Source organism: Artibeus jamaicensis, unplaced genomic scaffold, assembly GCF_021234435.1.
Source record: "Artibeus jamaicensis isolate MK-2021 breed Jamaican fruit bat unplaced genomic scaffold, CSHL_Jam_final contig_456, whole genome shotgun sequence".
NCBI classification, from domain to species: Eukaryota; Metazoa; Chordata; class Mammalia; order Chiroptera; family Phyllostomidae; genus Artibeus; species Artibeus jamaicensis.
The window spans coordinates 7,555,662-7,571,417 of record NW_026521839.1 but is presented as its reverse complement, the minus strand read 5'-3'; the positions used below and the strand labels follow the sequence as shown (position 1 = coordinate 7,571,417).

At 34.5% G+C, this 15,756-nt stretch overlaps 1 protein-coding gene across 7 annotated transcripts in view; it reads right to left on the bottom strand.

The window, feature by feature from the left end:
- The window catches only part of FAM13B (family with sequence similarity 13 member B), a 78,831-nt gene that overhangs the window by 48,107 nt on the left and 14,968 nt on the right, over positions 1 to 15,756 (bottom strand). For all 7 annotated transcript variants that reach the window (XM_037147547.2, XM_053666451.1, XM_053666453.1 and 4 more), the window contains exons 2-7: positions 13,275 to 13,441; positions 11,770 to 11,961; positions 11,120 to 11,332; positions 5,593 to 5,770; positions 5,142 to 5,283; positions 1,598 to 1,758 (exon numbers count right to left, since the gene is read on the bottom strand). In XM_037147547.2, coding sequence (XP_037003442.2) covers positions 1,598 to 1,758; positions 5,142 to 5,283; positions 5,593 to 5,770; positions 11,120 to 11,332; positions 11,770 to 11,926 — 851 coding nt within the window. In that variant the 5' untranslated portion in view covers positions 11,927 to 11,961; positions 13,275 to 13,441. The remainder of the gene's footprint in view (positions 1 to 1,597; positions 1,759 to 5,141; positions 5,284 to 5,592; positions 5,771 to 11,119; positions 11,333 to 11,769; positions 11,962 to 13,274; positions 13,442 to 15,756) is intronic.

Below are 15,756 nucleotides of genomic sequence, written 5' to 3'. Positions count from 1 at the left end.
AAAAATATTTAAGTCACTGGTTCTCAAAGGGTGGTCTGAGAACCAAAAGATCAAATATAGAGAACACAGGTTTTTTCCAATACATTGGCATGATGATGCAAATTCAATGGTAGAAAAAACTATTTGGAATAGACAAAAAACTGTACTTGAAAAATAACTAAATAAAATTAATTAAAAAATAAAATAGACAAAAAACTGTACTTGAAAAATAACAATAAAATTAATTAAAAAATAAAAATAAAAAATAAATAAAAAACATTATCATGGATTTAAAAAAAAGAAATTAAAGACCCATTTATCAACTTTTTAATCATCTAATAAAATGTAGTCTTTAGTACAAAATCAGGCAAGCTATACCAAACAGTCCCATGGTGACTGCTGTCTTTATTACCACCCAATTGCAACTTTTTTAAAAAAAAGGCCAGTCCTTGATGAAAAAACAGTAAAAAGTATTATTTTATTTCAGCCTTTGATTACATTTCTTTTTAATATTTGGTGTGAGAAAATGGGAAGTATACTTTAAGCACCTAGGCTGCATAGCTTAGTACAATGCCTGTCTTGTTTGAGTTGAGAGCTAAACTTATCATGGAACACCATTTTCACCTGAAAGAAAGACTGATAAACTATAGTTATTCCAACTTAAATACCTGGCAGACATTTTCTCAAAAATGAGCAAGATTTGTCAGTTCAAGAAAAACAACTGACAGTACTGATAAAATTCAAGTTTTCAAGCAAAAACTAAAACTGTGGAAAACATGTACTCTCTATCATATGAACCAGAGACTCTTTGGTTCACAGCCCAGCACTCAACCCACTCAGCCACACCATCAAGGTAAAGATTTTCTTTGATATAATTAGCGGTGACTGAAAGAACATGAATTTTCAATATATCATCATTTGGAAGGTAGTAAGTCAGTGAAGCAGTTTTTCCAAACAACCAGTAAACAATGTCACAAAACCAAGTATGGGTAAAGATTCTCTCAGAGTGCCAGACAGACCAATGGATTTCAGTATGAAAAATTCAGATATGACTTCCAGTTCCACATCACAAATAACCTTTATGAAACTACCACTAATCTAGTTTTGGTATATTGTCAAATAAGAATATCCACAATTATCCAAAAAGGCTACAAAAATTCTCCTCTTTTTTTCCAACTACATACTAGAGTGATGCCAGATTTTCTTCAAATATTTTAACAACAACAACAAAAGGCAACAAATTAAATGCAGAAGAAAATGTAAAAAATCCAGCTATCATTAAGCCAGATATTAAAAATATTTTTTAAAATGTAAAACAATGCCACTAAAAAAATTTCTCAAGCAATTCTACTTCCAAATGTTCTGAAATTCTACCCAACCCAACTAACATACAGATAATACAAATTTAAAAAAATATATGGAAGAGGTCATATTTTTAAAGGAAGGTGATATACTCTGTTTTTCTTAGCAAGACTGCTTCTCTAAATTTTTCTTGTTGCTCTTATACATAAACCAATCTTTCACATACTGTTATAATTTGTTTGATTTAGTGCTTAAGTGAATCTACATCCAGAATAAAATGCTGAAAAGCTAAAAGTTCTTTTAACCGAAATACTACCTTGTTGATGCTGTAACACTATTTGGTTCCAGGATGCTTTCAGTCATCCTTAATTGTACCACCTCTGGCATATCATTTGATTTTTCTGCCCCCTCTTCTGGAAGTTCTTCTATATGCTCCAATTTTTCATCTTCCTCTTCTTCCTCAGAAAGTTCATTAACCTACATAAAAGGAAACTGAGAATTAAAATTTTACGAAACTGTTAACTAACATTATTAAAGATATACTATTCTGAGAAAATTTTAAACACAACTCATTTTTTTCTTCATTTCCTAGGACCAATTTCTGTTATGGAACAAGTAATTGCAATCTTTTCCACAGCAGAATAAAACTGCAAACCAGACATACAGACCATTTAAAGCAGGAAGTAAAGACTACACTAGTATATCACTAGAAACATGAATAAGAAGACAAATTTTTGAAAAAGCTTACATATTGTAGTTAGCTAACATTAAGAAAGCTTCATTGCCTAATCAATTAGTTTTGTAAATCTAATAGTTACAAAAGCTTCTAATTGATCTCTCTAATTTCCAGGTGCATTAAACAAGTGATTTTAATACAGAGTAAGTATGGGAGGGGGAAGGGCACAGAAACTTTGCCTTAGAAGTGTTAACTATGTTTAGAAAACTTCGGCTAACTTCTAAATGATCAGATTGAAATTCTTCATGAAGAGACTGGATCCTACAATTAAGGAAAGACACATGACCATTAAACCCAACTCAAGGTTATAATTCTCTTTCTGTCAGGGGCTGTAAGATATCTTCCATTATCAACTACCCAAATATATTATCACACTAATAAAAAGACACTGGAATATTACAGAAGGAAAATCAACAAAACATTTTCTAATGAGAAATTTTAAGATAACCCAAAGAAAAAACTACCCATACATGGTCTTGACATCTTTTATAAACTAACACTAGTTCTGGGGTAGAGGGAACAAGAAGAAAAGAAAAAGGACTCATGAACATGGACAACAGTGTGGTGCTGGCAGAGGGGAGGACAAAATAAGGGGGCTAAATGGTAATGGAAAAAAATATACAGATTAAAATTTTAAAAAGTAATGCTAGTTATAAACACTGAGTAGTAAAAGTATACTTTCATCCATTTTAGACACATACACTCGAAATACCTAGACTAAATTCATCGCTACAGATAACTGTTCTTTCTGATGGAGAGGCAAATAGAGTTGCTAAAATATTCTCAGAAAGTAAAACTTCAACCAGAAGAAAGGATATTACACTATGATGTTCTACCACATTGCTATCCTAATCAGTAAAGACAGACTGCCTGCTTTCAACATAACACAGTATGTAGTTAAAAGCCAGGTTTTGTAGGGGAAAGATCTATGTTCATATCCCTGTGTGCTCTTAACTGTTTCTGTCAACTTACTTAACTTCCCGTGGCCTATGTATAAAATGGAGGTGCTATCTACCTACCTTAAGGTCTAGTTAAAAGGACTAAATGTATGTAAACTCTTCAGCAGTGTCTATACATAATAAGAGAATAACACCAGTAATATTTATCATTGTAACTGTAATTATCTCTATATAGCAATAGATCCTAGTTTCTACAAATAACATCACTTTTTGTAAGAATGAAGAAGAGTATCTGTCATCCAAACTACCTAAAGCAGGAGCTCTCAACCACTGGTGTACCACGCTCACTAAAAATTCATTATTAACAAGAGTTAATGACCTCTATTTGTGAACCACTTACTTTATACACAAAGCATATGAAGCAGATTCTCCTGAATTTGTTGTGCTTGTAAATGCCATCCCTCATCTACCACTTACCATATATAATGATGAAAAAAACTGAAAACCATAGGCCTAAGTGGTTATTAACTGAGACGTAAGATTTATATACAAGGGTGAAATTTTCAATTAATAGATCAGTATTTAAACTGGAGCAACTGAAAAATTGTCCTCTATTTCCATCTATGATCTTAATTAGTGAAAGTCAGGAATGTACTTGGTAGCCCAAATAAGAAAAAAACTGGCAAGAAAATACCATGTTTTTGCAAGTACAAAATGGGAATTATTATGGTTGATCAATGAAGGTTTGGACACAACAGTGGACTCTTTTTGAAAAATTTTAAAGGCAGCTATATAAACTATGAATACATGAATATTTTATTTAGTCCACAAACTTTTGGTACAGAGGTACCACTATCTTAATATATTACATCATACATTTTAAAATCAGTTTGTCTACTGTCAACGGCTCTTAGAACTACAGAAGCCTTATACTCAATTGTACTGAATATACTGTATTTAATTTGATAATTTATGTAAATTAATTGGCATTCTCCAATATTTTTACCAATAATCACACACTAAGATATAATATGAACAATGAACTATGGATTTTTCTTCTCTCCCTCCCAACTCCCAGGCCTCCCAATGTAACTTCCTGCAATAAGAATTGACTAAATTAGCCCTGGCTGGTATAGCTCAGTGGATTGAGCATGGGCTGCAAACCAAAGGGTAACCAGTTCAATTCCCAATCAGGGCACATGCCTGGGTTGAGGCCAGGTCCTCAGATGGGGGCATGTGAGAGGCAAGCACACATTGATGTTTCTCTCCCTCTCTAACTCCCTCCCTTCCCCTCTCTCTAAAAATAAATAAGTAATATCTTTCTAAAAAAAAAATGAAGGGAAGGAATGTGTATGGGTAAGAGCAAGTATTTTACTGTATATTTAATTTTTTTAACCAGGTGAATTATTATTTACTAAAAACAAATAGCAGCCCAACTCATATCTAAAATATAAATAACTTCATAATAAAAGTTTGATTACAAATCATTTCACTAAAGTGCAAAAGAAGAATTTCCACACAGAATTAAATAACAAATTCTAAATCTAAGTGTGGATTAATGTGGCTTTATAATAAATTACAATTACTTAGTATCAATATTATCATTTCATAAATGAGAAAGTAACTAAGGTACTTGTACAATATCAACTAAGGCATAGCAATAACATAAAACATAACATATCCTGAAAAATAGATTTTAATATTCAGAAATCACAAGAGTTAAGAAATTAACTCTAACCTAAACTTACTCTCCTGATGCTTCCCATTAATGACAATAATTGCACTGCTATACTGAGTTGCTACTTTAACTTTAAAAAAAACTTTGTTTATTTAAGAGTTTGTGTGAACTCTGTATTAAATCTTTCCCTCTACCCACATTCCTCTATGCTAGCAGTTTCTTTGTATAGACAAAAAATAAGAACAAAAACAAAAAACCACTCTTCTTATAAAATAAACATTGCTTAAGTTAACAGAAGAAAAAACAGAAAGAAACCCACAAAATCTCTACTATATATTCTGGTTTCAATGCCTTTCTCATATTACCCTAATTGAGGACAAGAGGTTGTTCAGAAAAATACCACATTCATATACTACATGGATGTAGATGCTCAAAAATAATAACCAAAAGAATTTCTTCTAATTTAGAACTTAAAAATTCCACCAAGTGTGTGCCAAGCCTTTTTTTTAAATTCTCTCTCCAAGTAGAATATTTAAAATATTCTCACCTGTTCAGTAATTGAACTCAAATCATTAGATGAAAAATCTTCCTCTTCATTTTCAAAAAACTCATAGTAATTTTCCAGAAGTCCAGCCATTATCCTGCTCACTATTTCTTGCTCTTTCAGATCTTCCACATCTGTGTAAATGCTAAGAATAAAAGTTAAATTGAACTGAAATTTCTAAAATCAATCACAGTTAAAGCTAGAAGATGACAATGAGCCACTTTATGAATCTGAGCTGAATCTGAGCAATTTATGTCATCATTCTGTGCCTCAGTTTTCCTATCTGTAAAGCCTGCCTAATTTGTATCCAGTTCAAAAAATGCTAGGAGAACAAACCAGATCTACTATAAAAAACAGTGGTTCATCAAGCAACCTTTGATCCTTGGGAGACAGCAAATAATTCTATTTTAAAAATTCAGTTTTTATTTAATTAAACAAAAATTTATAAACTTACTGGAAGACATCTGGACCAAAGACAGCAGCCAAAGAGTTTGCAGACCAAATTTCTTCATGATGTGATGCTACATTGGCTAGAAATCTACACAGAAACTTTAACAAACTGTAATTAACAGGTGGAAGCTGTTGCAAGAGGAACCTCAACTTTCTTCCAAATTCATCTTCGTTATTATAATCTATAAAACATAATGACAGGTTTTTTTTAATGAAGTAAAAGCAAAGCTCAGATATTTTGCCAGGTTCACATAATTCCACCCACTCACCGTTTTATTGTAACAATTCAAAACCTCTTCACTTCCTCTACTAGAGGCCAAATGCCCCTGGGCTTTGCATTTCACTTATTAAATGCAAGAGAAGAGGTGGAGAGAAGAAACTATCAACCCCTCAATTGCTGGAGGATGTTTTCCTCATCTATTACTCATTGGCCCTAATTCTATTTATTTTTTAATTCTCATCATATTATTTCTTGCATGACTGTACCTGTATTTCCAAATTAGTGTCAACTCTAATGAGTCAAAATACACTGACCAATACCAGTCAACACCAAGTATTAGTGATCAAAGACAGGCAATTTAACCTTCTAATAATATCAATGATACTTTCCCACTGGAATGAATGAGAAAACAATGAACAAGGTGAGAAAGACTTTCTTCTCCCTTGACATCCCAAAATGAACAATTAACTTGGGCAATATCAATAGAACTAAATAAAAAGAAATCTCACTTCTTATTTGTTTTTCTCCTCTAGGCTGGTTTTGAGTTGTCATGCAAGTAAATTTTCAACTAGCAGAAGCTAGGTCCTCTGTTTATATTAATGAGTTTTCATGAACAGAAAATGGGCCTGTACCAATGCCACTGACTCTCAGGGCTCCACTTGGGCTCCACTTAAGAGGTAATTCCTCAGAGGTACTCTCAAAATGAAGTAATTTATTCCTTCAGTAGTGAAAATGAATCTAATTTTTAAAAATATTTTTCTTCTGGTCCTTAAAATTAATTTTAAAATTAATATTTGGTTAAAAATTCTTAATAACAGGTGATGATCATGATATTGGCTGTGCAAAATAAGACACATATAAGAAGCTTATCAGGAAAGAGTAGTCACGTGACTTTCACTTAAAATTTAAAATGCAACCAATAACAATTCTTCTCTCTTTTGTAATATTACCACTGTCCCCATCCAAATACATCAGGAACTCTAATTTTATAGTTGGACGGCACAGTCCCTGGATTAATGTTTTCTAACCCACCATGCCTTATTATACTCGATGGAAATTTTTAACCTGAACACTTAGCAGAAAAGGATTATTTAGAAAAACCACATATATCAACTCAAAAAATACATGCAAGCAATTAACATTATCAATATGATGACTATAGCAACATGGACAAATTCATACCATCCTCTTTAATTTTGTATCACTTATCATCTAACATACCCATATATTTATTTGGTTTATCATTTATTTTTCCTCTATCTCCCCTTATGCACTTTAGAATTTTAGCTCAATGATGGCAGACATTTTCATCCAGTTTTGTTTACAACTGCATTCCTGGGATCTGTAACAGTGCCTAGCACATAGCAGGTATTCAATAAATATTAGCTAAACAAGCGGAGTAAGTACACAATCACCAAAAAAAGATTCTGGACTACTAAAGTATTTGATTAATTAATGGGGTGGTAAGATTGTAGGCAATAATGTTTTTACTCAGTTCACAGTCCATGTTGCTTTACTTTTGTCTGTGTACATTTCTACTACACAAAACTGTTTATACCTGTCAGGCTGCTTCTAAAGTCTTCAAATAAGGCAGAGGAGCATTTCACACACACATACACACACACACACACACACATTCATAAATTATACACCTGCTTAAATTTCTTTCCTTTTGAGCCTACTTCCTAGTTAAATCATATCCTGGAAAAAATATATGTACATATCAAAGAAGTTTCCCCTGACTAGCAATACTTTCAGGCATCAATTATAAAACTGGGAATTGTACTTTCTACCAAAACAATGTATAAGTAGTTGGACAAACCATCATGGTCTAAAACCAGTGGCTGACAAAATTTGACAAATCAATGGAATGGTTGGTTGCCATAATTTGGGGGAAAGTGGTACTAGTGGCATCTAGTGAGTAGAGGCTAGGGATCCTACCAAACATCCTCCAACTCACAGGACAGTACCCTGTAATAAAGAACTGTCTAGCCCAAAATATCAACAGTGCCAAGGTTGTGAAATCATGGAGATTTTAAAATTATTTTTCTTCTATATTGATTTGGAGGTAGGGGACAAACTTAGATTTGCTGTTCCACCCATTTATGCATTCAATGATTCATTCTTGTATGTGCCCTGACTAGGGATCAAACCCACAACCTTAGTGTATTGGGACAATGCTCTAACCAACTGAGCTAACCAGCCAGGGCATGAAATCCTGGTTTAAATAAAAGATCTAATCACACCAGAAATGCCACACTGCAGTATACTGCTATCACAGAAAAAAAAAATGCTTTTTAAAAACACTAACTTAGCTCTGGCTGGTGTGGCTCAGTGGATTGAGTGCCAGCTTGCAAACCACAGGTGCTTACAAACCAAAGGGTCCTGGGTTCAATTTCCAATAAGGGCACATGCACAGGTTGCAGGCCAAGTCCCCAGTAGGGGATGCTCGAGAGGCAACCAACCATACACTGATGTTTCTCTCCTTCTCCATCTCCCTCCCTTCCCCTCTCTCTAGAAATAAATAAATAAATAAATAAATAAATAAAGTCTTCAAAAAAAAAAAAACCCACTAACTTAAATGCAACTACAACATTCCCCTGTGATCTTCAAAGCAATAATCTCATGTATTTGTGAATGCCAGTTAAAATATTAACTATAATATTTATCTATAGTAAATGGTGAGGGGAATCTTAGAGATCTAGATACCTTCCAAAAAAACTGGTCAAAGGATAAACAAAATAAAATACCTTATATTACAACAGAAATGCCATTATCACCATACAAGTACTGCAACACCTACCTACATAGGTGTGTACATGGTTGTGTGTGCAGGTATACCACAAGCACTATAGACCACAAGCATTTTTGCACACTTAAATTCCTTCAAATTTATTTAGTCAGCCCTGACTGGCGTGGCTTAGTTGGGCATCATCCCACAAAGTGAACTAGTTTGATCCCCAGTCAGAGCACATGCCTGGGTTGCAGGGTCAGTCCCTGGTCGAGGTACATACAAGAGCCAACCAACTGGTGTTTCTCTGTCACATTAATGTCTCTCCCTCTCTTTCTCCCTCTCTCTCTAAAAATAAATAAAATCCTTTTTAAAAGAAAATTAGATGCATTTTCTAATTTTATGAATGATAGATAATGTAGTACATGATGCTGCCATACTTTTAAATAAATACAATCAAAATGACAATCCTAGTGATAAAAAGTTTCTAACAGTCTCAATGAGTCACTGACTTATTACCAGCAAGTCTCATCACAACAATCCTTTTATAAATTTTCATTCAAGACCTAAAGATTATCTGATTCTTAGAACTTATGCTCATTAGGCAATTCAATACAAACATTTGGAAAAAAACCTACAAGAAGACACATAGCTCAGGTTCAATCCCTGGTCAGGGCACATACAAAAATTATCCAATAAAGGCATAAATAAGTGAAACAACAAGTTGATGTTTAAATAAATAAATAAACAAACCAATAAATAGAACCCCCACAAGAAAATGAAGAAATAAACTCAGCCCTAGATGGTGTGGCTCAGTGGATTGAGCGCAGACCGGCAAACTGAAAGGTTACTGGTTGATTCCCAGTCGGGGCATATGCCTGGGTTGCGGGCCAGGACCCCAGTTGGGGCGTCTATGAGAGCCAACCTATTTATGTTTCTCTCCCTTCCTTACCCTCTCTACAAGAATAAATAAATAAAATATTTAAATCCAAACAAACAAATGTAAATGAAAAACACCTTATTTTAAAAAGAAAGGAGGGAGGGAGGGTGGGAATGGATTCAAAACAAACAAAAAAAAAAAATGTGCCTTTTGCCCTGGCTGGTGTGGCAAAATATCACACTAGTGTCAGCCTGTGAACCGAAACTTTTAGGAGATACTCCCAAGGAAATCCTCATTTTCTGACTACATAATGCTTAAGGATACACACAAACTTACTATAAAATGTCCTGCATGGAGGAAGTATTTATATATATATTTTTAATCCTCACTCAAGCACATTTTTTTCATTACTTTTTTGAGAGAGGAAGGGAGGGGTGGGGAGGGGGGAGAGAGACAGAAACATCGATGTGACAGAAACCTACTGGCTGCCTTCTCACACATGCCCTGACCAGGGATTGAACCCACAACCTTTCAGTCCACAAGATGATGCTCCGACCAACTGAGCCACAACAGCCAGGGCTCTGTTTCTTAACATCACAGAATTTCCCTAAAGCCCCAATTCAAAAAATTAAAAAGATTCCATTAATACAAAAAGAAAAGCCAGAATAATTTAGAATTTCAATAAATATTGTCACCTTCATAAAGTTTCTTCTATAATAAAACATGTCACTCATTACATATACAAAAATACCATTTGGCTCTAGGAATACAAACATTTCCTCACTTGGTGGCTCTTTTGCCCTTCTGCCTACCCGTACCTTTCCATTTCTTTTTTCTTTTCTTTTTTTAGACTTTATTATCTTTAGCGGGGAAGGGAAGGAGAGAGGGAGAGAAATATCAATGTATGGTTGCCTCTCATGTGTCCCCTGCTAGGAACTGGCCCAAGCATGTGCCCTGACCGGGAATCAAACCGTGGTTGTTTGGTTCAAAGACCCGTGCTCAATCCACTGAGCTACACCAGCCAGGGCCCGTACCTTTACATTTCTTGTCCCTAATTCCACTCCAACTGGGCCCTACTTTAATCACCACCAAAAACCTAACCCAACAAGAGCAATTTTTTCTTTATTTAGCTGGGGGACTGATGACCAATTTCATATTTTATTTCCTCCAGGCAGGTGTCCAAGAACAAGCTTTAGTTATATTTTAAACCTAGAATTAACACTGTGTTCTGGTTTCTGGTTTCTGGTTTCTGCTAGGAAGTCCTATCAAACCAGAGATAAACAATATCCTATAGTGTCATCACCGCTAAGCAACCCCACTGGCTATTATTGGATACTCTACCACACACAACACTATATATATATATTTTTTGTTGTTGTTGTTCCTTCTTTCCCTTCCTTCCTACTCCTTGTTCTTATCTCCAGCCTTTCCTCCTTCAACCCTATATCCTTTGATCAGTTATAACAAGTAAACAGTACCACAGGAATCTAACAAGTTGCCATTCCTTGACTAGACCACAGAACCTCAAAGAGCTTATGTTTTACATAAAAAATGTAATCTCAGAACTCTTTATGGGAACATAAGAAATAAATCTCAGAACTATTATACTATAATTACCATTTACATGTCAAGATTTCTAAAAGGTAAGGATTTTGAAATTAATGTTCAATGACTGATTGGTAAGAATCAAATTTTGTTACCTTGAGAAAGCTGCATCAAGTGAATATGCAAACTGCCAGGGATAACAGGTTCAGGAAGTTCTTGGAGGAAAAACCTAAGAAGACTAATAGCTGAGGGAACATCTGCTTCCTTAACCAAATCCACTTCTTCTCCACTGTCGTATCTCTGCCGAAGCCACTCCACTGTCTCAGCATTTCCATTGACTTGAAAAAGTCCTTGCTGCTCCAGACCTCCTACATTAGTTCAAGCCAAAATTAAATAAGCTTCAACTTCAATTACTTGGTCATATATTCATTTTCCAAACAACTTAATATACTCAGTTTTGGAAAGCCATTCTTGGCTCCCCCAACCGGGCTAAACACCTTCCAATTATACCTCCAACTATACATTTAGAAACATACTAACTCTGTCCTGAGGGATATTCATTTTATCCCACCCCCTATTATCCATTACAAAGAATCCTATTACCCACCCACTAAAAAATGCTCTATGTTGGGCATTTCTGAGTATAAAATACACTAAAACATTAAAAAAAAAGAAGAAGAATTTCTATTGTTTTTCCTTACTATATTTTGGATTTTCCATGCTTTAAAAAAAATGTCCACAGTCAAAAAGGATAAGTTGTGTTCATTAAAACAAAGGCTAGCCCTCAAAGTAAGGAAATGTATACCATGTTCCTCAATATAGTCCACAACGTGGCGGACTATGAACGGAACCTCATTGTCTGGATGTCCTCCCTGCTGCAGCTCATCAAGTGGAATTCCAAATATTTTGTTAGCAAGAACGGAGTTGCAGTTACTCAAGGAAGGAGAGGAGCTCTTCCTCATATCTTTTTTGCAGCCAGAAATCAAAGCTGTCTTTTCTGCCAAATGAAAAACAACAACAACAAAAAAGACTATAATGATTAACCTGTGGCAATATGACTAAATACAGTAAAGAAAAAGGCTGTACACCTCAGTGTGTTCTCATCTGTTAAATATGCTCCAGTTCATCAGGCTCAAAGTGTGTTCTACAAATAAAGTCAATACAATCATCTAAGCATTTTCTAATGTGTAGGGTTAGTTCTGAATATTCCATTTAGCACTTGCATATTTATCAAACAATGGCAAAACTGATCGTTAAACTTAACAAAGGACATAAATGTCCCAAAGACAAATTAAGAGGCAAATCTGGCTCCAAGAACACCTTTACTGACCAAGTTCATTAATGACATAGGAAAAAAGCCAACTGAATCATTTCTGGACTCTGTTATATGAAGCTCATCTAATCCCTCCATTCATTAACCACCCAAATAGGAAAGAATCACTTTTACAACGTGATAGGCTAAAAATCACTTTATAAACAATGGGCTAATACAAACAAGATTAACCAGTTCTTTTTTCTACATGACAGAGCAGACATTATATGTCTTTATAAACAAAGAAAAACTTTCAGTTCCTAACATCAACTTTCAATGAGAATGTTCTTTTATCAATCCTGTTTCATCATTATTCAAAATAAAAATCTGCACAGCCAGTCTAGGTCAGAAGAACTAAGTCATGTGTCTTAACTTTGTAGGAATTGTGATCAGTAAAGAAGCAGGGGGAACAATGTCTCCAATATCAAAACACAATCCCCCCCAAAAAAATTCACTTTCTAAAATAAACATATAACTTTATGTAGAAAAGGATTACACAATTCCCCCCAAAAAATTCACTTTCTAAAATAAACATAACTTTATGTAGAAAAGGATTACATTTAAAAGAAAAAAACCCTTTCAAAAGTTGATAATAAACAAAATGACAGAAAGTGAGCTTTTTTAACATCTCAGAGAAAGAACTCCTTTTGTACTATAAGAGAAAGATAACAGAGCAAAAAAATTAATCTGCTCAATAATCTGAAATTTTTACAAAAATAAGGACCACATGTAGAATAGATATACCCACTGGATTAAGAGAGTATCACAACATGACTAAGAAACAAATCCATCCAACTTATAAGAACAGTAGACATTAACTTAGGGACAGCAAAAAGCCATAAATTGAAATAGTTTTAAATAAGCAAGATCCATTCTTTAGCACATCTAGAGCCAGCGAATGACTATGAAACCTCAAATTAATAATCAGTAATAGGAGGTAAACTGCAAAATCTCTGTGGATTCATAAGCATAGGATAATTACCATTTTGAAAACTTACCTTTGAGTACTTAAACGCCTAAGTTTAAAAAACGGATTCTGCACCAGCTACCCTCACTGAGCAAGCATTCATTTGTCATTTATGGCTGTTTGAGATTATGACAGAAGATCAGCCTGTAGTTCCTCATTGAAGAAACGCAGAACTCGATCAGTACTTCAGCAGTTAATCTAGAGGGGAGAAAAAACAATTCTTTTAATTTCCCACATCTTTTAACTGTGAAAAGAGACCAGAATAAGTAGTGAGGTTCACTTAGAAAGGTGCCTATACTGAAAGGCATTCTTCTGCCTAAAAAGTATCTATAACCTATTTAGAAGCAAAATCTTGCACAAACCTTAGAACTATGATGGCTCATTAGGGTAAGACTCTTTCTCAAATAAAGAAATAACAGAACTGTACAGGATAATCTTTGACAGTACACACCTTTAGGGATTATACTATTCAACTAATCTATTTTCCGCAATGGACCCATCATTTGCACCCCACTCGGTTCCATTCCACCCTCCTATACTCAGAACAAAACATGGAAACATTTTCAAATCAAAGAATAAAATGTAATTTTAAGCTTGGAACTTCACTTACGTACTTTATTCTTTTCTTTTGATACAACAAATATTTTGTTAGCAAGAATTAGTTGTCTGAACTTTCTGATCTGGAAAGGCAATCATACGTGTTGGAAAAGAACAGTTAACAGAAGCAGAAGGGCATGCACTCAAATATCAACTCCACCACTCTGTAGACGTGACCCTGAACAACTTCCATGTCCCTAAGCCTAGGTTTCCTTACATAAAATACCTGCCCATCCATTAAGTTTAAATGAGATAACACCCTATTTTGCCACATATAACATGCACCCATGTTTCTCGCCCAAACTTCAGGGAAAAAAATTCTTTGTTTTAATTTTTTAATTCAATTATTTATTTATTTATATTTAGATACTTGGTTTTTGTACTACAAAGGAATTTTAGCATTTATTTTTTAACATACGGGTATCATTATTACTTTCTACAGTTACACTTTTCAACACATGAGCATAAATAAAAGAAGACATTTATATAAATACGAAATTAGTACTACCCATGCATAATACACATCTTTATTTTTCCCTAAAAAATTTGGGCAAAAAAGTATACATTATATACGACAAATTACAGTACACACATATAATACACAGGAAATCATTTTCCATTCTTTTCTTTGCATAAAGTGAAAGGACCAGCAAACAGGCTGGAGAGAGAGGGAAAGAAGGGAAAAGCATGTTTGGTAACATTTTTAAATCATCTGTAAATTCTCATAATCTATTTTTAAAATCTTTTAATAAGCTCAGTAAATTGCACTGCAACATTCTGCTTAAGAAAGTTCAGGGTTCAGGTAAGCAGAAAAGCAGAAGGGTATTATCATTCAGTGCAGTTTTTAAAAAAATCTTAGTACACATACCTCTAGAAGGAACATTAAAAACTGAGGAGAAGGAAAACTACATTCCACAACAAACCCTTAGTAGAGGATTACCTCCAAAACATCCTAAAATGCCTGCTAAAGCATGTAGTCTACTCATCTGAAACAGAGCTTCAAAGTTACAATTACTCCTCCTGTAGTATCCGTAGGGGATTGGTTATAAGACCCTCCTCTCGGAAATCAAATTTGAAGATTTTCAAATACCCTGTATAAAATAGTACAGTATTTGCATATAACTTATGCACATCCTCCCTACACTTTAAATCACCTCTGAATTATTTATAATACTTAATATAATGTAAATGCTCTGTACATAGTTGTTACACTATATCGTTTAGGGAATAGTGACAAGGAAAAAAGTCTGTACGTATTCAGCACCAACCATCATAGGCCTAACTACACACATCAGTAACAACAAGCTTTTTTTCCCATCAGGTACCTTCCACCCGCGCCCTGGGCTGAATCCATGGATGAAGGATGCACAGATACAGAGGGCCAATTATATGTAAGATCCTTTAGAGAGGTTAACTTAAGGGACAAGATGTTAATGAACTTAACATTAAAATTCAGTCTAATGCCATCATGACATAAAGAAAAGGGGGACTTGCTTGGTGTACGATAAAGAAAGACTCACTGGATGAGGCTTTCAGGGGCAAGCTCTCTATATGTATATCACTAAAATGGCTACTCACTTAGTGTCTTGCTAGTGAGATCAAAACCCAGTTATCTCATCCTGTGTTGTCTACTACTCCCAACCTCTAAACAATCTGAAAAGCATCTTTCCCACAGCAATGCTGGGGCAGGAACCCATTAATTCATCAGTACAAATTCATCCTGACTACTAGGAACACAAAGGCATAAATTTTTCAGCTGTTGGGTTTTTTTCCTGAAGAACATCAATGACAACAATGAAAACAACAGCAGCTAATATTAAATGAGCAGTTATTATGTGCCAGGCAGTTCATGTACTTTACCTGTATTGATACGGTATTATTATTTGTTTAACCCTTACCTGAGGATACATTTATGG